At 38.1% G+C, this 25,740-nt stretch overlaps 3 protein-coding genes across 3 annotated transcripts; 1 reads left to right on the forward strand and 2 right to left on the reverse strand.

The window, feature by feature from the left end:
- Nucleotides 1-55: 55 nt before the first annotated feature.
- Nucleotides 56-2,706, reverse strand: LOC138018473 (BET1 homolog). Its single transcript, XM_068865106.1, has 4 exons — nt 2,554-2,706; nt 2,342-2,457; nt 1,043-1,099; nt 56-296 (listed from the first exon to the last, which is right to left on the reverse strand). The coding sequence occupies exons 1-4, from the start codon at nt 2,567-2,569 to the stop codon at nt 141-143; spliced, it is 345 nt and encodes a 114-aa protein (XP_068721207.1). The 5' UTR covers nt 2,570-2,706; the 3' UTR covers nt 56-140.
- LOC138018467 (2-amino-3-ketobutyrate coenzyme A ligase, mitochondrial-like) lies at nt 2,670-14,919 on the forward strand. The gene is made up of 12 exons (XM_068865099.1): nt 2,670-2,804; nt 5,276-5,505; nt 6,604-6,693; nt 7,009-7,228; nt 7,805-7,901; nt 8,510-8,596; nt 8,816-8,898; nt 10,544-10,653; nt 11,081-11,182; nt 12,394-12,469; nt 12,929-12,976; nt 14,299-14,919. The coding sequence occupies exons 1-12, from the start codon at nt 2,777-2,779 to the stop codon at nt 14,403-14,405; spliced, it is 1,278 nt and encodes a 425-aa protein (XP_068721200.1). The 5' UTR covers nt 2,670-2,776; the 3' UTR covers nt 14,406-14,919.
- On the reverse strand, nt 14,203-23,805 carry LOC138018472 (protein phosphatase inhibitor 2-like). The gene is made up of 5 exons (XM_068865105.1): nt 23,649-23,805; nt 21,294-21,500; nt 19,109-19,194; nt 18,823-19,007; nt 14,203-17,127 (listed from the first exon to the last, which is right to left on the reverse strand). The coding sequence occupies exons 1-5, from the start codon at nt 23,711-23,713 to the stop codon at nt 17,110-17,112; spliced, it is 561 nt and encodes a 186-aa protein (XP_068721206.1). The 5' UTR covers nt 23,714-23,805; the 3' UTR covers nt 14,203-17,109.
- Between the last annotated feature and the right edge of the window lie 1,935 nt (nt 23,806-25,740).

Below are 25,740 nucleotides of genomic sequence, written 5' to 3' on the forward strand. Positions count from 1 at the left end.
TTCCCTTCATAATTTTTATCGCCCAAAGAAATTAAAGAATCATGACCACTTGCAAGAATAGATAAAATTTATTTACAATTTGATTCCTCTGATTTATATTCATTTTATACTTAAGAACTAGTATTAATTTCAATTGTTGGCTATCTTCTCTTGATGATATACCAGGCCACAAAGAAAACAAATAGACAAAACAAAAATAAATAAAGCATGACCCTGTGGTGTCCTTTTTTGGTCAATGCTGTCAACCGTCCCATCGTGGATGACAAAAATGAGCCACCAGCGTCAAAATCTGTGTCCTGAAATACACCAGAATCAAGTTAAATCTTCATGTTATGAAGCTGCATACTGAAGCCATTAATTGTACAGATATAAAATAAAATGAAAGTGGAACAATATCACCCGATCAATCGTTTACTTACGATGATATGGGGCTACATTAGCGTTTCCTTACAAAGAAAGGGCAATTTATTTTTGTGAAAGTAGAAACAAAGTTATGTTACTTACAAAGCGTGGGCAAGGAAAAAAAACATTGTTCATCTACACTTTGTGGCATAACGTTATCTCTAAAAAATGAATATTCCCTGGAGATTGTTAGGTAATGCATTAAATTTTAATGTTACAGTAATACGTCAATGGCATCGCTTTCTGGTTTGAAAGCAGTTCTCCTGGAAAGTGCTGAACAAGTAAAAGTCTCTCAAAACTCACAATCATAGAGATTGTGCTCATTCTTGATGGCTATAAAAAGGTCACTGATTGCATTTAATAAAATCAAGCCCCTGCTCATCACCTGTAAATATTTCCTTGTTTCAATAATATTGGCAGTCTTTTTAATTTATTAATGGGCATTAACCCATTGACCCCTGGGAGTGAGATTTGTCGATGGGGGTGGGTCAGAAATCTATGGGTTAATAATAATAATAATAATATTGTTATTATTATCAACCCATTGATTTCTGAACCAAATTTTTAATAATAAGATTATTATTATTATTATTATCATCATCATTATTATCATTGTTAGGTATTTCACAAATGTACTCACCATTTCACCGAGCATTTTATTCTGATATCTGACTTCTTGTCCAATGTCTATTGTTAGCTATGAAAAAGGCAATGGATAGATTGTGAGTGCATAAAGATTTTTCTATGGCCAGTATTGTGGGAGTCGCTAAACTATTTCAAGGGAGGGCAAATACCCATTCTAAATTTCGGAGAGGCCAGGGTATGCCCATGGGTCTCAGAAACCCTAAACTAGATCACACACAGCCATGTTATACAATAATATTCTTGCCTAAGCATCAAAAATACCCACCCTATCATCACTGCCATTTACAATATATAGGTGAAACACAGAGATGTCTCAAAGACAGATTCAATGGTCACACATCTTATGACTAGCTGATTTTCCATTTTCTATACGAGAAGCAGGGTTGACGCAGTGGTGTGAGCACTTGCCTCCCACCAATGAGGCCCAGCTGAGGTTCGATTCCTGGACCCGACACCATAAATGGGTTGAGTTTGTGTTGGTTCTCTACTCTGCTCCGAAGGTTTTTCTCCGTATTCTCCAGTTTTCCTCCCTCAGCAAAAACCAGCATACAGTTGATTTCAGCTGGCTATAAGCTGTGCTCCAAGATCACACATGGACCGTATAGCAGCTGCCAGAGGTGCCCTAGTATGCATTCAGTTAGACCTTTTTGAGCTGGATTGTTGAAGTACTTTGTAATGAATGGCTAGTGAGACAGTTATTATTAGTTACAAATACCAGCAACATACCAATTTAACGAACACGATACCCTGTTCTAGACCAAACCTCTCTGATTTCTGATATCCAATATGCTGGACCAATTCCTTGAGAGTAATAACTTTTGAGCAACACAAAAGTCATTATGAAAATCCCTTCTCCCCAGAATTAGTTCTAATTTGAAGTTAATCAAATGCCACATAACTTGGTGGTGTTACACAATATGTGCACCTCTCCACTTTATTTTATTTCATAAAGCCAATCAGAAAGACCTTCCATGTTCACAAGCCAGATACTGGAGGCAAACTGCCGAAAAATCTAAAAATTATCCCCCACGTTTATAATAATGTCCTGTATATATATAATAGTATGCTGGCAATAATTAACAATTGGACCCGTAGCCCGCAAGGGCTACGGGTCAATAGCCCATGAGGCGAAGCCAATTCGGCTTCGACTCATGGGCTATTGACCCGTAGCCCTTGCGGGCTACGGGTCTCATTGTTAAATAGCGTAGCGACTTTGTAATTTGTAAATGTCCATATATTTTTTTTCTTCTCCTGAGATGACCGAACCTTAATACAAAAATATTCAAGGCATTACCGATTTTAATGCTTGCACTTTACTGGATAGATGATCAACCATTCTTTCGTTTTCTTCTTCCAACATATTATGATCTGTTCGTTGGGCCATGTTGCCTTGGCCTTGAAAATCGGAAGCTGAAATCAAAAACAAACATCAGCAATTTTCCGCTCAACGATGTATAAGAATTACCATTTTTAAAATCCAGAGTCGTCATAGCCTTTTTACGTTACCGTGAGTTCGTCTCATAGCGATAAAAACAGTGGAAGGTGGTTAAAAAAATTCGAAATTTCTTGATGTGTTTTCAGAGACGTGTCCCGGAAAAAATTCAAGTTTATGTTCAAGTACATGACGAGTCAAACAAGTTTCGAAAGAGCCGCTGACAACCAAACACGTGAAAGTAAAGTCAAAACAATTCGTTCACGAGTTTTTCTTCAAAGATATCGACTTTTTGAGATGTCATTGATCTCATTATTCCCAACAGGTAAGAAGAGCGATAGTTCAATTTCCTGTCTCCGTTTCAGCGGACAGGTAGCTCCCGCGTACCAACATAAAGAGACAAACATTTATTCTTCTCGACTGTAATCGTAAACTAGCAGACGGAAACATCGAAACGTTCTTTGCTTAATCAGCCGAGAATTTCATCTTTCCTCATACGGTAGTAAAAAGGTTTAGAACCGTCGTATTTTATGAGTAAATTTTGTTGAGGATGAAACATTGGGCCTTACCATTAATAACAATAAAAGCAAGATTACACACGCTAACACCAACCCGGTGTGGCCAACACCACGCATGCGCACAACCATTTCACCCGGTCAATTAGCGGCCATGGACAGCTGTTTTGGCCTTTTGGGCCTCATCAGCATGGCATAGCTAACATACCACGCAGGTGATATTAGGCACCCCTTTAAGTGGCAGCTTCACATGCTATACATGTGGTAAGATGGGTTGGAAACAGTAAAACTGTTCTCCCACGGCAAGCGTGTGGGAAGGTAGATCACATTTATTAATTCTTAGTCACAACCAAGATGCAGATGCATTCCGGTTCATTTGGCCCACAACTCATTTGGAGGGTCTGTCAGAGAGGCCAGTACAGTACAAGGGTTCCATTGAACCACAGGTAGCCCAAGCTCGGTATACTATTTATAGCCTTTGTATGGGAAAAGTAACTTTGAGCTTATAAATGCTAAAATAAGCTGTAAATGTAGAAATAAACTTCACTTACCTCTACGTACAGTTGTCCTCGTCTTTTCTGTGCAATCGGAGGGCAAACTTGTGTCCATTTTAGACGGGTTTGTTGCTTTCAAATTTTTACAATGCCGTTAGTTGTCATTTCCCCTCATAAAGAGAAGAAAGGCTGGTGACTCGCAGCGACCTCGTCCCACAAATTGCTCTCGCATCACAAAGCAATGGTCCGAATCGCCATTAAAACACCACAGCCTTAATGCCTTATAAATTTCCTATCACATCAGCCCACCACCGGGACCAAATTCCAAATATGTTCAACTTTCTATAATCTTTCCATGCGTTCAGCTAGATGTGTGGCTATGGCCGTTATAGCTTGATGGCGATCGTATTACATTCTGTACTCTCATTGGAGAATTTGAAACACTTGGCCAATGAGAGTGCAGAATGTAATACGATCGTCATCAAGCTATAACGGCCGTAGCCACACATCTAGCTGAAGGCATGGGAAGATTGTAGAAAGTTGAACATTATTTGGAATTTATCCGCCAAAAATCGCTGTGTGGTCCCGGAGTTGAGCTGATGTGATAGGAAATTTATCTGGCCTTAAGGCTGTGGTGTTTTTATGGCGATTTGGACCGTTGCTTTGTGATACGAGAGCAATTTGTGGGACGAGGTCGCCGCGAGTCACCAGCCTTTCTTCTCTTTATGAGGGGAAATGACAACTAACGACATCGTAAAAATTCGAAAGCCACAAACTTGTCTATAACGGACTGAAATTTGTCTTCCGATTGCACAGAAAAGACGAGGACAACTGTACCTAGAGGTACCGGTAAGTGAAGTTTATTTCTACATTTACAACTTACATTATTTTAGCATTTATAAGCTCAAAGTTAATTTTCCCATACAAAGGCTATAAATAGTATACTGAGCTTGGGCTGCGTGTGATTGAACTGGAAAGAATCTGCCTCTTAGTTGTGACTAAGATTTTAACTCGGAAATGAAACAATAAAATACAAGATTTAGAAGTTTCTTTTTATTTGTGATCTGCGACCTGTGACCTGTGACTGGCTTTTGTACCTGCCGTTCTGGAGCAGTAGAGAAGGAAGCACTTCTCTTTGGGTTTTCTCTGTCCTTGTGTGGGCCCAATTCCATTAGTAGGGCTAACACTTACATGGTTTACATGGGTAGAAAACTAGCACTTCACATTACCCCTCCAATAGTTAATTCTGTTGAAATATAAGTGCTACACGGCCAACGTTTGCAAAAAACGTAACCCTTCCTTGTAATAGAAAATGTAAATCTTAGTTCTATTCTATTCCAGACTCATTGTTTTTACTGTTACTGGAAAACTTCATTCTATTAGCAGGTCTCCTACACAAACATTTATTTTCTTTCCATCCCAGTGACTAAATTTTTCAAGTAATAACATTGATCAGCATCACATCAAAGCAAACTCTTTTCTGAACTTTTGGCAATTTTCTTTTCTTTTAATTTGTTGTTATTTTGTATTTCAGTGATAAATTGGTTAATTACTGTAACCTTGTAAATAGGCCAAGAAGTAAAATAAAGTTATTATTTTTGGATCAATAATTTTATTACCCTCTGTCAGGCTATTTTTCTGTCTTTTAGAGACTGCATGAAAATCTTCCTCAACATGAGCACATATCTTGTAGATTGCAGAGCTTACTAATGGGTCACTGTCCCAACTGCAGCTGAGATAAACGCCTTACTTGTTAAAACCCTTTTTTGTATAATTCTTATTGATAGCTTTGAAGGAACTTCATATTACTGGATGCTTAAGAACTTCTGTCCGTCGTGCCAGCAGAGCACAAGCTGCTCTTTGTAGTATTTTAGATGCCCAAATAAGGGATATCAAGCAGGCTGGAACATGGAAGGATGAAAGAGTGATAAATACCAGACAATCTTCAGAGATTGGAGTACAGGGAAGAAGTGATAAACTCCTCAACTTTTGTGCAAACAACTATCTTGGACTTTCTGTGAGTTGCATTCATGACTTGTACATGTACATTGTAGTAAATGCACCTACAATCATGGACATTTCAAATGGAAATTGAAGACCACCCCTCCCCCCCCCCCCCACCCCCCCAATTTCAATGACGAAAAAATGGCAGGCTTCAAATGGCACACAGATTCATCATTGATATTGGGGGGGAGGGGGTCTTAATTATTCATTTTATTTTGTCCAAGATTGTAGCGTATGAGCTTCAGTAAATAATTTGAATTCTTCAGATGCCCTTTCCCATTTTTGCAAACACAAACCAATTCCCCAGATGAGGCAGAAGAAAATCTAAAAAAGGCAAGGCCCTTGAGTTTTAAAATAATTATTTAATATGTATAGTGACTATTTTACATTCTAGCGTCTCTGTTTCTGTCAAGTATTTGTAAGGGTAAGGGAGAGTTCAGTGCAAACTACAGCCCCCAACAAATTCCTTGAGACAACTAACAAGAATTACAGAGATTTTAAAGGTTTTGTTTTCCTGTAATTTTCTGAGTAAATCCTGTGAGTCAACATTGGGTGTGTGGGTGCGTGGGGAGGGGAGGTGCGAAACCCTATCCCTCAACAATATTTAGGGTTAGGGTTATGTCCCCTTTAATTAACCCTTTCACTCCCGTGGGGTTCCCCATTGACGGGTAAAATCGTCTGGCGTTAGACAGAGTAAAATCTATAAGTGGCACTCTTGGGAGTGAAAGGGTTAACCCATTGACTTCGGGAAGTGAGACTTAATCGATTTAATTCTGGATTGTCTAATTCCAGACGATTTTACTCATCAATGGGGGGGGGGGGGAGGGGGTGGGTTAGGAGTTAGTGGGTTAGTCCTTTATTACTCCTAAGGGGTCCCCATTGAGAAGGGAAATTATCAGGCATCAGAATGATGAAGTAAAATCTATTAATTGGTGCCTGTTTTTTAATAGAGAAGGTTCAGAGGTGATATACTTTTTGACTAAAGCTAAATGTTGCTAACTCTTTTGCTCTTTAGGGTCTTGCCCATTATATGGACACGTAGAATCATCGGCTTGATTACTAATAATAATTTAAAAAGTAAACAGTGTTATTTTTCTTGCTCCTTGTGCAGTCACACCCAGAAGTTATTAAAGCAGCTAAAGATGCCTTGGACAAGTATGGAAATGGTCTAAGCTCAGTTAGGTTTATTTGTGGAACTCAGGTAAAACTGCAGTGATTTGGGATTTGTTTTAAGTTCAAAGTGGAAGATATTAATTTTGGTTATTGTCTCAGATTATAACTTAAAGGCAAATTAAAGAATAAGCGACAGCCATTTGTACACTGTATATGAAACACTGACAAATGTTTGGCTGGGGTGTAAACCAATGCCCACCAGGAGGAAGACTGGAAAACCATATGGTGCTCTGAGGAAGTGGATTTAGTACATTAATTAATTTAAATTTTGCTGACTAAGTGTCATAATTATATCATTTTTGGCATTGATTATTGAGACATGGATGTGAAACATTTTTTACAGGACATCCACAAGGAACTAGAGGAGAAGATATCAAAATTTCATGAGCGAGAGGATTCAATCTTATATGCCTGTTGTTTTGATGCAAATACTGGTTTGTTTGAGGCTCTTCTAGGACCAGATGATGCTGTCCTAAGCGATGAATTAAATCATGCCTCAATAATTGATGGAATACGGCTCTGCAAGGCCAAGAAATTCAAGTACAAGAATAAGGACATGACAGGTATAACTTTGGGTGAAACTGTCATTTTAGTCCCTGAAAGGATGAGTTATCCCTTCTGACATTTCTTCCCCAGATTGGAGAAGTTTCATTTGGGTTCTGATCTTCTTTATACCCCCCAGTAATTCAAGAAAAATAATAATGAGACTCATTAGTTAAGAAAATGTAATAGTTTGGTATGCCACCCATTTCTACGAAGCCTGCATGGTGAATTAGTGGGTTGCTATCAGTTTGTAAATGGCTAGCCCGCACTGACGGTTCACGAGAGATCTCAAAGCTGCGCAAAGGCTTCGTTCCCCCCACCCCAGCCTTCTCACGGCTTTGCCATTTAAGATCCTTCACCTTCTTCAGCAACAGAACCACCAGCAATGCAGGCCAGTAAATGGCCAAAAAATGAGAGCATTTTTTAGATTGTGATACCACTCCAATCCTGGAAGACACAATGCAACCTTCCATGGTTGGTGGTTTTTGCAAGATTTTGTTGAAACGTCCCCTTATGTGTCTCCTCTTTGATCTGTGAAGAGGATCAAATTTGTGAATGAACTTGTGTCACTTTTTAATACTGTACAATGTTGTTAGACCTTGAGGAGAAACTTAAAGAAGCGGAGGGTGCACGTCTGAAGTTAATTGTTACTGATGGTGTTTTTAGCATGGATGGCAAGGTTGCACCTTTAAAGTAAGAACACACACTGCTTATTTTACAACATGTAGCTAAACCTAGCGGAAGAAAAGAGGGAAGAAATAATCTTTTGGATTGGGTGACTGGGTGGCTCAGAAATAAAAACAACCCAAGTGACTTTTCACTGCAGGTTTTTTCATGTTGCAAAGTTTGGACAAAATGTAATTAATAGTGAACAAGGAATGGAATGACTTTATGACTCCTGAACTGTCCACCATTGTGAGTAAAATCGTCTGGTGTTAGACTACACAGTAAAAATCTATTAGTCTCAGTCCCAGAGGTTAATGGGTTAAGTTGTATCTAAGAAATAAAATAAAATAAATAATCTGGGGAAAAGAATGCACGAAAACAAAGGGAAAAATTCCCCTTTCTTCTTCTTATCTGATTACAGCTCAAAATCACTCCATAATGTTGGGGCAATTGACCCTATAGGTTTGGTCGCATTATTCCAAAATGACTGAAGAACCAAGAAGTTTTTTTGTCCTGGAGTCCAGTAATGCTATAATGCCCAATTTGATGATGAGATTACATGTATAATACTGTTAATATTATTATTTTAGCAAAGGTTGATTTTCACCAGTAAAAGGAAACGTTATGTTTTTCAGTGAGATATGTGACTTAGCAGACAAATATGGTGCTCTAACATTTATAGATGAGTGTCATGCCACTGGATTTTTAGGAGCAACTGGAAGGTAACAAAAATGCGTAAGAATATTATTAAGCTATTTATATAAACTATGACCTGTTAAAATTTATGAACAGTAAGAAAACTACTGAAAGGCATAAATATTGTATTGTTTTTATTATGCCTTACGGTAGTTTCTCACAGCAACCATTTTCTTAAACCCTTTGTGAAATACCAGAAGATTTAGAGGAAAAAATCTGAAATAACTATGTCTTATATTTTCTAGGGGAACAGAAGATTATTTAAACTGCAAAGGTCGCATTGATATTATAAACTCTACCCTTGGAAAGGCTTTGGGAGGAGCAGCAGGTAATGACATGCTGAAAACTTAAACGTTCTTTTTTCCTATTTTGCAGTGGATGTTAGTGCATTCTTAAGGTTAATTCTTTAAAAGTCCACCAAAAGGCCATTTCTCACACACCGCTGGGAGCCATGCCAATTAAGCCAAACCACACAGCCTGACCTTTATTTACATAAGAACATAAAAATTATTGTCATGCACAATGACACCAAAAAGTGGCTAGAGAATAAGTTCACCTCAACTTGACACATTCTACAAGTACTCCACGGATGGGTGGGTGGGGCATGTCAGGCAATGGTGGAGCGCAAAACAAAAACTGAAACCTACATAATAAGCCAGGTGACCTGAAACCCCTCTGCACACCTGTACCCAGACTCCCAGCTGTGTGTGAGAAGAACATTTTCCGCTTCTTTTGTTCCTCAGCCAGCGGGAAAACCACACTTCCGAGTTGCTGTTTGTCACTGGTTCAAAATAAGTCTTTGTGCTAAACCATTTTGATCTGAGTGAAAATACACCACTCATTTCCATTTGAATGGGTGTGCACCTGGACTCGGTTTGAAACGGCAATTCGGAAATGCCTCCATTCCCTTTTCTTCCCACTCATCCAGTCAGTGTGGTGGGTTTTCAAGCCATGATATTATATTCTGAGGGAATGGCTTTGTGGCCAAAGTCGACACCTCTGAATCTTCTGTTTAAGGCAAGGCAACGTTTGACAAAATGGCAGAAACAAATGATAGCACAATTAGCAATTATTGAATTTGGCTTTTGTAGGATATGAAGTATTCTGCAGATCAAGGAGGGTGTCCACCAAGGCCAAAGACCGAGGTGGATAACACCCTCCAAGATCTGCAGAATTTTTCATATCCTACAAAAGCCAAATTCAATAATTGCCTTTATTATTATTTATTCAAATTATTTAAAACTTTTGTAAAACTGCTGATAACTACACTGCAGTTGTAGGATTTCTGATGTTTTTCTCCTTGAGGTAAGACTCAAAAATTAAGCAATGTTGTTTCGTCAACTTTTTGGTATTGTCCCTGTCTTTATCATTAAGTAACTGGGTAATATTTTCTTCGCTCAAACTTGTCAACCTACTCACAGCCATTTCTCTCTTTGTTTTTCTGCTCACCAAAAATAACACAACCTCATCCCCAGGTTTTCTTGGTCAACGGTTCAATAATCTGCTGAAGGCTGCACTTTTGATGCCATTGGTTCAATATGACAAAATTCTTTCCAATTTGGTCAACAGCAGCTGGTTATGTCAAATTATGCATGTGGTCTTAACCAATCAGAAACAGGGAAATATTTTGAATGAATAAATTACTATAATTAGCATAATTATTGTGCCACAGTAGCATAATAATTATGCATAATAATTAGCATATTATTATGCTAGTGTAATACTATATTATGTTATCACATTCATTATGCTATCATAAGAATACTCATTATTCTTTTGGAATGGGAAAGTTTGTTGTGACGAGACTGTAATATTATTTTATAATCATGTTATCATGACAATTATTGACTCTCTACACTTTGTCTTCCACACATTGAAAAATTGGATATCTTGACTTGTTTTCTGAACTTCATCATGCTGTACGTTAAAAGATAAAAATAGTGTTTTCATAATTGCACTGTATGTTTTTGCAGGTGGTTACACCACGGGACCCAAGCAGCTGATCCAGATGCTGCGTCAGAAGTCTCGTCCCTATCTGTTTTCCAACACACTGCCTCCTCCTGTTGTAGGTGGGGCAAGTAAGGTGAGAGATCTTTTAATCTTTATGCAAGTTGAATCTAGGTACATTTCCACAATTTTTCAGAGGGGTGCACGCACATGCCTCTTGATGCCCCTTGAGTCAGTATCCAGTGGGCAGTAGCTGAACTTAGCCTACTCCCCAAAAAGTGTTTAAGGAGGCTTAGGGTAAGACCCTGGACTGTGATATAATGTAGCGAATACTGCAGCTACGTAAATAATGACTACCTAAATTTTACCAAAAATTTGTGCCCCCATTGTTGTGTTCAACATTAGGAGAACACAATTTGTAATCTTGGGTATATATCCTGTGCAAAGGGTGAGCTTTAGCAAATTTTTGTTCTTGTTTCCGCCATCTTGAATTAATATATCTTGAATTAAAATATCTTGGTAAAATATTATTATCATCATGTTTTGGCATTTTAATTTACAAGGTGTTTGATCTGTTAATGAATGGCTCAGAGTTGATTGAACAAGTAACTAAGAACACCAACCTATTCAGAACGCGAATGACAGCAGCAGGATTTACCATTATAGTAAGTACACTGTGCATGTGTCTTTGTGCTTATTATTATTTTATGATTTTGTAAACTTAGTCTTTAATTAATGATTGTTTGATTAATATCAATTAAAACTAAAATTAATAATAAAGTAATCATTATCGTGGATCGATGCTCCATTAGTAATAAGGTACAGAGGAGGCAGTTTCACAATAACTTGAACACTGGAATCCATTGAATAATAATTTTGTAATAAAAAGTATACCCGACATCACAAATTTCTAAGAGTATCAATTATATAGCTACTGAATGATTTGTACTCTTTGTTAAGTTTCACTGCCAGGAGTCACTGGGTTAATGGAGGGGACATAGTTTTTGATTGGTCAACCCATTCGAAAAAACTCCTCAGGTACATGTACCACGGGATGCCGTCAGTAGACAAGTAAAATCATCTGGCATTGGGCAAAGTAAAATCTGTTGAATCTCTCCCAGGGTAAAAAGTTAGCAGGCATTTCCTTACATTTGCTGGGATAATTTCAGCTGCATGTTATTTGTTGTAGCATAATGGTTGATCTCATCAGCTAAGTGCTGCATCATTGAAGGTGAATTGCATGCAACGATCTTGAGCATGGTGAGATGTCAACAAATTTGGCCCTAAGGAGGTGGTCAAGTTTGGTCCCCTGCAGAATTCCCACATTTCAATACACATTTGGTGGATGAAGACGATGCTATTTTAAAATTCTGGGACCTGCCTTGGAAAAATGATGCCACCCATCTAATCAGACAAGTTGGCAGATTAATGTCCTCAAGTGTCCAGAAATTTTCCGTACCGTCTTTGCTGTCCCCAACATGCAAACAAGTTCAGTGTTGTAAGACATCCGTAACACTGTTGGGAATTGCTACCAATTTGTAATCATGATTGATTTAGCACACTCTGCAATTCGATAGGTGGTGTTTCTCTTGAATACAGGATCTCTTCCCTCATTCAATCTCTCTCTCTCTTAAGTCTTCCAGAACGTTCCTCTATTGTTCGTTTTGGTTCCATTTAAAGGTTGTAAATTGCAATCTATCATGTTTACAAATCATTTAATCTAATTACTAACACCATTTCTGACAACAGGCCCAGCCACTTTTCCAAATCCACAAGAAATTGTCCCCAATGCAGTTGCAACGACAACAAATGACATGACCTGTATTGATTATTAATTTTATTCCTGATGGGCTTTTTGGTGCATTTCCCATTTCAGGGAGATAACCACCCCATAACCCCAGTCATGTTAGGAGATGCGCGTCTTGCAGTAGAGTTTGCCGATGAAATGTTAGGTGAGTGACTTTGCACCTGTAGGGATCGCGCTCAAGTTGTATTAAAATATTGATAGAGCGAAGATATCATGGGTTAATTATTTGCATTGTGCATATATATTTAAGAGGGCAGCATTCCAAAGAGGACGCAAGAGTACTAACTTATTTAATCTCAGGATCCTTTAAATGGGCAGCCCATCCACTTGTATGTCCTTTTGTGTGCTTTTCAGCCTTGACATCTTGATGCCCAAATTAAGAACACACAGGAAGGTTTTTAAATATATGTCTTATTCTTCCCCTCAAAAGAATTGTTGGAAGATAATTCTTCCAGAAGTTTGAATGTAGGAGCTGAGCTAACTAAACGCAAAAGAATGCAAAAATGTTAGCATTTGTCCTCGTTTTCAAGAATGACTTGGTTCAGTTACATCAAAAATCATATTGCATAAAACGTTACATTTTACACACTTTTATCCTTTACAGACCGTGGAATATATGTCATTGGTTTTACCTTCCCTGTTGTACCAAAAGGTATGTTTTTCAAAGGAGATGAGCAAAAATTACAGAAAATAATATTGTGCAACGGATTTGTAATGAACCTGAGCCACACCTGTGAACAAGGCTTTCATGAGGACTGAAAAACTACATGTATGAGTTTACTGTGCAAATCCGAAAACACTAGAAATATTTATGAAATGTTGTAGTGTTTCAAGTAAAATGTCAATCACTCGGAGAAAAATAAACTGCAACCAGTAATTATGGTAATTTAAGTTTGTGGTATCATGTCGCTTCTGATTGGTTGCTACACAATGGGAAATGTCAAAAATCAAATCAAAGTGTTCACAGTTTTCAGATTCACACAGTAATTGTCACACAACCTATACATCCACGGATGCAATCTTCTTGGTGTTCACATGGCAAGGTGACACTAGCAGTTCCACTCAAGCAACATTTTAGCAACAATCTTTTTAATAATAATATTGTTTTTGTGTTGGGTGGGTAAAGTGAGTGACAGCAGTAAACGTTTTATTTTCAAATAACTTTCAGATTATGAGCGTAAGAACCTAAAACACTCTGTGAAGTCAGGATGAAAAATTCATAGGCAGGAAAAAAAGAAAACCAGAACTTTGTCTGTTCACACGATTAAAGGCATTTTATTAACTGGAATTAGGTCAGGCCTGAGGGGAAAATATTTGTCTCTAAGCAATTAAGGGTGGACCCATACTCTCACTCAATCAATAACTGAATATTATTATTATTATTTTGACTATTTTGACAAAAATTAATTTATATTTCAGAAGGGTGAAAGCTGACAGAACAGCAATGTTTCAGTCACGTGAATACCCTTTAAAATCATGATACCAAAAATGTTACCCTAAATTAAAGTGTGCTGTATCTAAATTTTTTAAATTCAAACTTCGATGAAGACTATTAAGCAACCCGCACAGCTGCACATCAATTTTGCATTGAGATGAATATTATTTTTCTTTGGGAGTGACTCTCAAGACCCAACTAAGACAAGCAAAAATGCATGTAAAAAGATTAATGCTCTACATTTGGGTGTCCTTATGATGCCAGTAGCATGCAGGATACAATTTCCATGCAAGATCTGCATGGGAATCAAAATGGCTTGCAATTGTAAATTCTAATGAAAAATTTAAATCACCCGAGCAAGCTAAATTATTGTAACAATTAAGTCACTTCTATTTTCTCCATGAAGTCTACTCATTATATTATAATGAACATTGAAGTGCAAAGTACAAAACATGGCTTTTATTGGTCATGACAGCTTTGAACTTGTCAGCGGAATATTACTAATTACTCACAATAATTATGATTCTAATAATTTGCAGGAAAGGCAAGGATACGTGTCCAAATTTCTGCAGCTCATAGTACAGAAGAGATTGAACAATGTGTAGAAGCTTTTGTTGAAGTTGGAAAAAAGAAAAGAGTCATATAATTCATCAAAAGCCTGTCTCGGCAAGGATAGGAAATTACGAAAGCGTTCTTTTCTTTGTGCAAGATCAAATTTACAGGAATCAAAGCATATAATTTATCTATATTTTTAGGGTGACACAATAGTATTGGCACTTTTTTGTCACCTTGGATTAAATTAATAAACTGCAGTACAGCATTTGTAAGTTAGATTTGTAGGAACCATTATTTAACTTAATTTGGAGCAAAAAAAAAAAAAGTATTTTAGACGGTGTAGGTAGAATCAAACTGGATTGAAGGTAAGGCCAGATTCTGGATACTGTTTTGGATGGAATTGTAAGAATCAGGGCTAGCACTAGAGGATTTTCTCCGACAAAATAAACAATTTGGCTGAGAAAACAAGATTTTTGAAGGAGTCTGTGAGATTTGCTCAACTTCTGCTCTCGTCATCCTAAAACTGGTTCACAATTTAAAAAAAAAATTCTTATTGACAAAAATAAAATATGGCAAACCATCTTTGTTATTGTCTGAACAGGAAAGTACATTGTATTGTATTTTATTAAATTAATTTTTAACCAAGGACCCCTAAAGGAAATTTTTTTAAGGTGGAACCCTGGCATTAGCTTTTTGTCACATGTTAATTTAGTGATCAGAAACATTGGTTGTTGAGCTACATAACAAAGCGTTGGTGCATAATCCTGTACTCAACAATTCCTCCCTCCTTGTTTTAGATTTAATTTCTTTTCAAAGACACACTAAAAAAAAAGGAATCACTTAGCCCTCTCTGTCCATTTGCTTGCCAAGCAGAGAGGGAACCCTTAAAAGATAACAGGGAGTTTAAGAAACTACTACGGCAATAACAATGCCACAAACCAATAACATCATTGGTAAAAAGAGGAAAAAGAATCATGCTGCACATGTGGCATGCACTTTACTGCTGTACTCTGCATAAAAACAATGTGAAATCGCCAAATTTGAGGTTTTAAAGACAACGTGAGCATACAAATGCGAATCTTTCATTCTACATTTTACTCTGAAACAGCTGGTATAAATTCAGTTTTATGGTAGGATAAAATCTGCCTGTACGGTAGAAAGCGAACGAGATGAAATAACCATGAAAGACTTAGGATTATGCAAAGTTACATTCTGTCGGTATTGCCGTAGTAGATCTTAATAAAGTCCCTATTTTCATGCGAGAGACTGAAACTCTTAAACCGAGGCACACAAACATCTTGTAAAATCTTAAAGACAGTTTGCCATTAAGGGCCCACAGACGGATTTTTCGCGCGTTGCTAAGGAAGTGAAATGTCACTTCTGGTAACTGACAACATCATATCATGAGCTGACAAGAAAACCCACTCACAAGCAAAAGTCACCGCACAAACTGTTGTTTCAATCGAAGGTTTTTTCCTCGCCCTTCCTCGCGCTCGTTCTCGTTCTCAGATCAACTGCGCACGCGTAAACAGACTTCCGGTTTGAGAAAAAAGCTAAATTTCTGGCGGTTTTAAATTGAATTAATTTTTTTTTACATGGCACGTTTCACCCCCAAATACAGAATATAGCTAAGCATTGATTTTTTAAAATCATCTTTTTTTGAAAAAGTTATGGGTATTTCAGTATCGTTTATGTCCTTAAAAAGAACATTTTTCAAAATAAAAAGACAACCACACTTGGCTGGATGCAAAAACGAATACAAATCATTAAATACTAAAATTGCGTAGCACAGAGACAAATAATTTAGAGTTTTCTTTTATTGGCCACGTGACCATGGGCGTGGTATGATGACGTCATATTTAGGGTCATTGGCTTACAAAAGTTGGAAACTGACCAAAATAATGCCAAATTCTCTCAAATTACTTAATCATTACATCCTTAGCAACGCACCTCAAAAAATACGTCAGTGGGCCCTTAAGTGGCCTTTTTATTGTACAAATTATCACAGAGCTCTTGTGTAGCTGATTAATAATTTTTTTAAAGTGATGATATCTATGTGCCAAATGTTCCACCCGTTATAGAGTGTCTTCTCGTAAGAAAATTTAAAAAGTTCCCAAAATGTATTCACAGAAAAACCAAGTAAAAACAGCAGATCATTCATAAAATAATAATTTGCTTGAACACATCAAAAGCTTGAAGATTAGATAAGTGTTATGAACAGTATTTCATAATCATTGAAAATTTCCTAGAGCTGCTGTTCAAATTCCAAGCAAAAAAATTGCTGCTGATTTTTTTGAGGCCCAGAAACCAAATTGTACCAAAATTGCCTTCAGCAATTATCTGAAAACCCTCGCACCATATATTGCTTGGAATTTAGCTGTAAGCTGACAGGAAAAAACCAACAAGAACATTGCTACCGGTCAGAAATTTTGACACATGCTAAATCTTGTTCCAAGATTATTAATTTTGTGCTCGGATCTCAACAATAATAAAATAGGACACTAAATATTTATGGAGCAAGTGTAGAACAGAATTTCAACAACTTAAGAATAAAGTTGTACTTATTTATTTAGTTAAAATTGTCCAGTCATTCTTGCCTACTGGAGATCATGTGCGGCCCTGTACACAGTGTCTTTCAAGCGGCAAATTTGGTAGCCTTTTTTGCACCATCTTTCAGTTCCTGGAGGATCAGCAGACCTATCTTGCCATATAATTTGCTTTATCTGCACAGGCATACAATCATGAACATTTACATCGTCCAGCCATCACATTCAAGCAACAATAAAAACTATCCATCATTGTACCTCATCCATCTAAGGAGTCAATCAAAGAAACATTACATCTTAAGAGTTACTCTCTTAAGAACATTTGAGTGAACGAATGTGCAGTAAACTTTACATTACTTTGGCAAAGAATTCTCATGTATTAAGAGTCTTCAACAAATGAAATGGTCTTCCGTCAGTGTCGACATCATCATTACCATTCATCATCTTCGTCAGTCCTGTTTACTTCAAGTAATTTTAACCCTTTAACACCCAAACCGGCTTAAACTGGCCAGACTTAGTATTTTAAACTGTGTCTAACGTCAGACGATTTTACTCGTCAATGGAGAACTCCCGGGGGTTTCTAGGGCATGAATGGGTGAAGAGGTATCAAAACCTATAAGTTTACATGGTAGAAAACGCTGGTAAGCGCTAACCATGCTTCGAGCAAACCGGACCAGATGCATTATCTTTTTAAAAATTAGTATATTTTGACGTACTGGTAACTATGGGGACTAATAATCAAAAAAACACTTCTGAATTTGCAAATAATTGTTGTTTGTTCATATCATTAGACACCTTTACAAATTAGATGGGAGGACGGGGAAAACTACAAGTACAAGTTTCATACTGAGGATGCACATAAGGTTTGGAGGCCAATATTTTTCAAAGTGTGCATGCTCAGAATGGAAAAGTCATAGTCGTCATCCCCTGATCTAAAGGTCCCTATTGTGTCTAAAGTAAAAACCACCAAATTACGAGGCACACCATACGCCACTCATTGCAAATAGTTTGTAGTTTTTGGTGCAACAAAGTTCAATAGTGGGCTTAAGGCCCGTGCAAACGCTCGCAACATTGTTGGCCAACAAGACGCAACATTGTTGGGCCCAACATGTTGCGAGCGTTTGCACACCATGTTGTGTGTTGTTGCGTGTTGCTGCGACTTGTTGGAAGTTGTTGGATGAAGTTTGAAACTGGTCAAACTTCATCCAACAACACGCAACAACACGCAACAACACACAACATGGTGTGCAAACGTTCGCAACATGTTGGGCCCAACAATGTTGCGTCTTGTTGGCCAACAATGTTGCGAGCGTTTGCACGGGCCTTTACACAGAGACAACAACAACATCATCATCATCATCATCATATTAAAAAGAGACTAAAATACATTTTGGGCTCCTTTTTCAATTTTTCCTTTCACATGTAATGTCACCACCAGAAGTTATTGTTCATGCAGTATTTATAAACGTAATTGTGAGAAGCACTCTTGAAAGTGCTATTGGCCTAATAGAAAGCCTCTACACATGTATGCGATTTCACATTATTAGGCTAAACTACAAGGCTTCAAGATATTTAGAGTACTAAAGTTCGAGATTTCAATAGTTACATGTGCCCAATGAAACCATTTTCTTAGTCACCATGCTTTCCCATGAGTTGCACACCATTCGGGGAGATCCATGAGGTTTTTTAGAGCTTGAGACAAAGCCTGGAACAACAACTTAGTCAGATGCAAAAAGACCTTTTAGTCAATCAGCCCAGTCAAAGTCATAATAATTATTGCCAAACTGAATTAAGGTCATTTCTCTTGACCTCTAAATGCTTAAATTTCTGGAAATATCTGCTGAACGGAAAGTACACACTGTCCCTCAATTTGCTTCAATACCTCAAGAAAACTTTGCCAAGGAAGCACTTTTTCTACTTAAAAGAATCACATGTATCTTAAATTTGCATGTATCTCATTACCTCTGTGTCAGCAGCAGCTGCCACTGGAACTTCTGACAAGGCTGTGTTATCCTCTTTGCTGTCTGTGGCATCACCATCATCTTCCATATCTTTTAACTCTTGCTCTATTAGCTTGCGTGCAAGTTTAACTTTGGAGTATTCATTGTAATGCTTCTTTCTCTTTTCACTGAATTCTTTTTCCTTTACTAAACCAAAGGTAAAGCATATATAATTTATGAAAATAAGTTTCAAGTGTTAATGTGTTGGTCCAATCCATCAGAATTGACAGTAAGTTTGGACTTCCTACCTTGCTGACCTTCTGAAAGCTCGTCATCTTCTTCATCGTTTCCTTCTTCTTCTTCCCATGAGCGTCTCTGGGGAGCATCTTTAATTCTAGCAAAAATTCAGAAGGGCCAGGTTGGTTGGTTGCTTTTACTCAAGGGTTTCATGAATGTCAATAACCAAAAGTCAACATCAACAACAATAATACCATTATTATTATTATTATTATTATTATTACTATTATTATGATGATGATGTAAGGTTTATTGGTACATATCATTTCCATACAGTCAGGTGATATCCAGGTATCTATATAGAGAGAGTATATGAGAGAAACCCTCAGCTGACAATGCACTCCCCAAATAATCATACTTTTTAACTGAATTTAAATGTTTTGAAAGAAAATTTGCCCTGAGCGGGATTTGAACCCATGTCCCCCCGTTACTAATCGGGTGTGCTAACCACTACACCACCAAGACAACCATTCTGGCAACACAGCCATCGAAGAGATGATTTATGTGGTTAGGGTGTGGGCCTGGAAAAACTACCATTTTTCTCTGCGACACACAAAATTACGTACATCGCAGGATATCTGTTGAGTACGCACAACAAATATTGAGCGCGCTATGACCATATTGTGTTGAATAGTCTAGTCTTCTAATGTTGGAGCACTAATTGGGAACACTGAACAATGAAATCAACACATTAAATCAAATAAAGTGTTGGTTTTTGAGGAGTGGGGAACCAGAGTACCGTGAAAAATCTCTCAGTGCAAAGTAGAGAACCAACAAACTCGCAAACCCAAATGACACAGAGTCTGGGAATCAGGCCCGTGCCACAGGCTTACGGTACTTTGCGAAATGATTAACTGTAAGATCTATTGCTAAACAACGCAATTTGAAGCAATGCAGAAATCGCGAGCCTTCATGGGCAAAAGAAAAGTTCGTAAACAAATAGAGATGTGCACTTGAGGTCAAGGCTGCTGCCTAAGGAAATTTTCAGGGAGCCCTTCGGGCTTCCAACATTAAAAGTTAGTAGCCAAAGTCATTTTTTCAAGAGCCCAGAATTAATTAATTCCAGCTGGGATCACATTTACAAGAAAGTGAGGATGAATCAGGGCGCCCGTTCGGGCTACTCGTTCAGAAATTTGGTCGCCCGCGCTCGCAAATAAGGCGCCCCAGGCGACCGGGCGACCGTTAGGCAGCAACCTTGGAGGTGATCTAAAAGTCAGACAATTGAGAACCCCATCCCAGGTACAAGACGACGCTTCCCAGATTTTATCAGTACCTATCAGATCCTTGTCTGTAAAACTGGCGTTGCCAGAAATTCATAATTTTTAAGTGCGTACGGACGTAAACTTAAACCGGGTTTACGTTTACGTCTGACCTGCCATACATCGCCTCTATTTTATTTACGCACGTAAAGCCAGTTAAAGTTTACGTCCGTACGCACTTAAAAATTACGTGACAGTGGAAATCCACCGGCTTTATGGTGTCTGCTAAAGGTGGGCCAGATACCTGCGGATGGGAAAAAGCGGATAGAAAAGTGCAGATGGAAAAACATAAGAAGAATAAATAAATTATACAAAGTATCGACAGGAATACTGCTGTTTTTCTGGAACCAGAGTTAACTTATATGAGATGTTGTACATTCACAATTCTCAGGACCAAGGAGACTAAAACATGTGACCATTTGATAAGTTCAAGTACCTAGACTCATACAGATCGAAGTTAAGAACTACAAGAACATGAAGATTTCCCTTCACATTTTTTTGGCATCACTTCCTGTTTACAAGGCTAGGCGTGCGCAATGTGAAAATACTTTCGACGTGAAACAAACACAAAGCCGTTCCGATTCGAAACAAGAGTGGCCCAGCTTGCATATCCTTGAAGATTCTGGAACAAATTTATTGAGCAAGCTCTTTATTTGTTTACGAACTTTTCTTTTCTTTTCCCCTTGAAGGCTCACAATTTCTGCATTGCTTCAAATTGCGTTGTTTAGCAATAGATCTAACAGTTAATCATTTCGCAAAGTACCATTTCGTTTCGTTTCGTTTCGTTTCGCAAAGTACCGTAAGCCCGTGCCACATTGGTGGGAGGCGAGTGCTCTCACCACTGCAACATCCCTGCTCCCTTCTCCTTCTCCTTCTTCTTCTTCTTCTTATTATTATTATTCAGTTTACCATTTCTAAATAAAATTATTATCTTCACCTTTCATGCAAGTTTTCTGCATCCAATTTTCCAGGATCAGCTTCATCATCGGAAAATGGCTCCACTGTTCCTTCTCCTTCCTCACTTTCTGGCTCTTTCCATTTACTATATGGTGTTGGAGGCTCATTGATCTTCATGTGTCCATAATCTTTGTCTGGGGGGTGATGTGTCATCAAAATGTTCATTTCATCCCAATGGATACCTGAACTGAAATGCAGTGTATTCAAATACAAGCCTTTGATAAAAATATTTTTGGCATTTACAAATATTATTTCCTGTTCAGCACAAAGCACAAGCAGCCAATAGTTACCTGAAGGGGTTACTTAAGGCCAAGACACACTAAGCAACAAGTTGCAGCGACAGGTCTCTCTGTTGTACTACTTGCAACAGAAAACAACACGACACACAGTGCCTGTTCCGTGCACAAGCAGTGATCTTGTATGAGGAGTAATGTGAACTAGTTTTCTAATTCAATACATGTATGACCAACCATATGATGCTCTCTCATTAGTTCATTTATTATTTTGTTGCAATATTGCAGCGACTTGTTGCTTGAAATGTACACACGGTCTGACAACGCTGCATGCACTAATTTTGTTGCTGCGATCAGTCGCACAAATTCAAACTGGTTTGAATTTCTGCAGCTGATCGCAGCAACAAAATTCTGCCACCGCAGCAACAATGATTTTCACAAAATTAACCATGTCACATGAGGCAAAATGTTGCAGCGACTTTTCCCTGTGATGTGTTACAGTGGCATTTTTCGCTGTGGTGAAAACGTTTGTGATTTGAGAATAATATTTGCCATTACGGATAGTCAAGGTGTGTCCCAGAGGGTTTCCTTTTGAAATATTAAATATTCAGCTTGATCAAAAAGTGAAGGGATTTCATGAAAAACATATGCTTTTATGCTGCCCATCCCTAGGCCTTATTTTAAGTTGGATTTTCAACTTTATAGCCTTTTTTTCTATGGAATTTACAAGGTTAATAAGTGAAATAAAAAAATAAATAAATTGCTCGCACAAACAAGGGGAGAGATATCTAGCTCAAAAGTAGTAATTTCTTTAGAATGGAAATTATCAGACGAAAGAAAATATAAATGGAGGTTCACCAGCTTAACTTTGGGCCAACATTCCAATAACGCTAACAAAAGTAGACAGAATATACAAATCCCAATTAAGGAGTTATTCTTCCAATGACCACAAAACCAATCGACAAAAAGCCAAAAATTATTATGGGAAAATATGCGGCCTCTTTTGCTCTTGTTGTACACAATGTTAAATGTATTTTGTCTTCAGCAATAGGCTTTTAAATCTATCCAAAGGAACAGCATAAAACATTCATCACTTTTTTTTAATTTAAAATGTTCATGTGGTGAGGTTATAGGAATCCCATTCACATTATTAGCATATTTCATTTCTTCTTGTCCAAGCGACCTTAAATCTGACAAATAAAAATGAAAGACTGGTTGATCAATAAGAGATTTTAGGCAATCACTTGTATTTTTCCCACAGGACGATTCACTCACTTATCACATTCATTAAACTTACAACCTTTTTTTATGAAAAGACTAAATTTTAACATTTCATGGGTAAGCTCAATTTTAATTTTTAAAAGTTTTACCAATGTTACAAAAACATCTTCATCAACTATGCTGAACCCAAAGAGTGCTTGTATAATAATATCAACCGAGTTCCTGGATGGAAACTGAAATCTCTTTACATCCTTGATACATAATAATTAATAAAAACACAAAATATTCGGCCCATTTGATTTAAGTCTGCTTAAGCCATCTATAAGTTCACACCAACGTAACCTTAGTTCACACTAAGCTAATGGACTTGCAACTTGTTAATTTGGCGCCTAGATAAAAACTATTGTCAAGGTGTCATATCCATTAAAATTTCTAGGTAAGCTGCCACAAAGATAATTTTTGCATATGCAAAATTTCATAATCAGTGGAATCCAAGTAAACTTGAAATGCGATACAAATAAGCCTCAAGGTTGTTTTTAATTTGAAGAGATCAGAAAATTTGTTTTGGAGGGCAAATGTTTTCAATATTAATTCCCGGCTTTAGAAGATACAATACAAACATTTTCTGTAATGAAGTCCCTGTTCGCGCTCAGAAAGGGTGTGCTTTACGACATATATAGAAGCAGCTACGTACTAACTAGATGAAATCATAGAAATGAAATGGTTGAAGAAACAGAAATTCTGGTGAATTGATTATATTACATGTACAAACCACACGCGTGCACAAAATCAGCGATGCTTATTTTACGCAGAACTGTTGTGAGAATACACAAATTATCGAAAATATCAAAGAAAAATTAGTGATTTTCAAAGACCCTTACTGGTGCTTTTCCTCTGATTTGTTTCTTAGAATCCCTCTTTTAGGAGGGTCAGGATCTTCCTCCATGTTGATGCTGAAACCAGTCAACTTCTCGCTGACACCTCGCAATGATGATCAGTAGTATTTGGTCGCTGAGACCACAGGCAGCCCATGCCCTCGGTTAGAAACCGTGACAACGGAAGTGTTGTGTTACACAACGTGCCCGATGTTTGTATGATTTGTACGGGGAATAAACCCACTTTATTTAAAGGGACGAAATTAGGAGTATTTCACACAATCAACATAACCTGCTGTAGTCTTGTATCAATTCTTATGTGTAGTGTGAAACACGGGGAACGATAACAAGCCGAAATCGCGTCAGACGAGTTTAACTCCCCGGACAGAGTCTTACGATGACCGGATATTGCATAACGTTTAACGAGATTCCGGTCACGGATTGTAGTGTAGTCGTCCGTGGTTTAGTGGCCCTCGCGATTGCCTCCTCCTTTGAATGAGGAGATAACGAGTTCGAATCCTACTTGGACTGCTTTCTCTGAAAAGTGTCTACGAGACAAACAAATATTACGCATGCGCAGCCAAATCGCGACAACCCCCCACCCCCCAAAAAAAAGTTCAAAGTCCAAAATCTCTGCCAGTTAATTAAAGAGAAAAACGAAAGAGCCTGGATTCGAAGTTTTTTTCGTGCGCAAAGGCATTTTTCGCTGTGGTGAAAACGTTTGTGTTTCTGGCATCCGGATCTTCTTTCTAAATATTTACGTTCACTTTACATTTCTATCTAATGAAGGCAAGCAAAAATCTTTCTCATGGCGGTCGTTACAAAAGACAAATATAAGAAAGTTTGGTATCTGGTTAGCTCGATCTTGCCTTGTCTTCACTTTCCGCCCCAATTTTGGCACAGCTCAAAGCTTTTCTTTCACAGGAGAGCGCTTGTTACACAGGCCTCTGCTACTGCTAGTCACTCTTCATCGCTTACGACTCCAGGAGCGAGTTCGTGGAGCAACAACCATGATTTTACAAATACGTGCAGATAAACACGTCTTGGCGCTTAGTCACAAGTGGGATGAATGGATGACGAAAACCAAAGAGGTTCTGCGTAGGAGGTGGCTGGATGATCCCTGTATTTTCATAAATTACGCACGCCTGCGAGAAAGCTTTCTCGAGGGGGTGGGAAGTGGGGCTTCATACCGCAAAGCCAATGGGTGCAGCCGGGGTAATTGGGGGGGGGGGGTGGGGGAGGAGTAGAACGCACGCGAGTAGGTCACAGTTTATTTTTGCCCACTCCTCTACAACTCATTAAGCCATACGAGAGCTGGAAATTTGGTTTTGAAAAAGTAGATAGAACAGTTTCCATACAAAATCCGCCATGCAGGAGGGCAAGCTCATTAATATTCCCCCACTGGGACATTAAAACAAAGAGATCTGAACCAGTCAAGCCTGTCTTGCCTTTGTTTTAATGTCCCAGTGGGGGAATAATAATGAGTTTGCCCTCCAGTATGGCGGATTTAGTACCATGTGATCGTTTGTTGCAAAAGGCCTATTGCTTCCAATTGAGTGTCGGTAAAACAAATACTTCGACCAATCACAGCAGGTGCTAACAGCGGAATGAACCAATCCAAATTCGCAATAAAAAATCCTGTGAAAGATGCCCAAAGCGCGGGAAAAAACGCGCGTGTAAGTGGCGATTGCTTTTGATTCTCCTTCTCATTGGTTGACAAACTGGCGCGAGATTTTTAAAACCAATCACTAAACGTAGCAATTACAATTTTGGAACACCAACAGACAGCTGTCCCCAACCCAAGAGCACACCAGGGGACTGTTTGGGTGTCCATATACCAATTTTTAACTTCAAATTCTAATTTTAAACTACGTCAAATCTGAACTATTTCTTATTTCTCCAAATTTTACTACTCTTTTGAGAAAAACTATCTCCTCCCAAATATACCTAAAAACCACCAAAAAATTTACAAAACACCCCAAAACATTGATTTGTGTTATGAGCATACGGTTTTTGTATTGCTTGAAACAAGAACGAGATATTTCCATCAAACCGATTTTAAGCGGCGTGAAAACGGCTTTCAGGAGTACCCCCGCCT

Source organism: Montipora capricornis, chromosome 10 (assembly GCF_036669925.1).
Source record: "Montipora capricornis isolate CH-2021 chromosome 10, ASM3666992v2, whole genome shotgun sequence".
Classification (NCBI taxonomy): Eukaryota; Metazoa; Cnidaria; class Anthozoa; order Scleractinia; family Acroporidae; genus Montipora; species Montipora capricornis.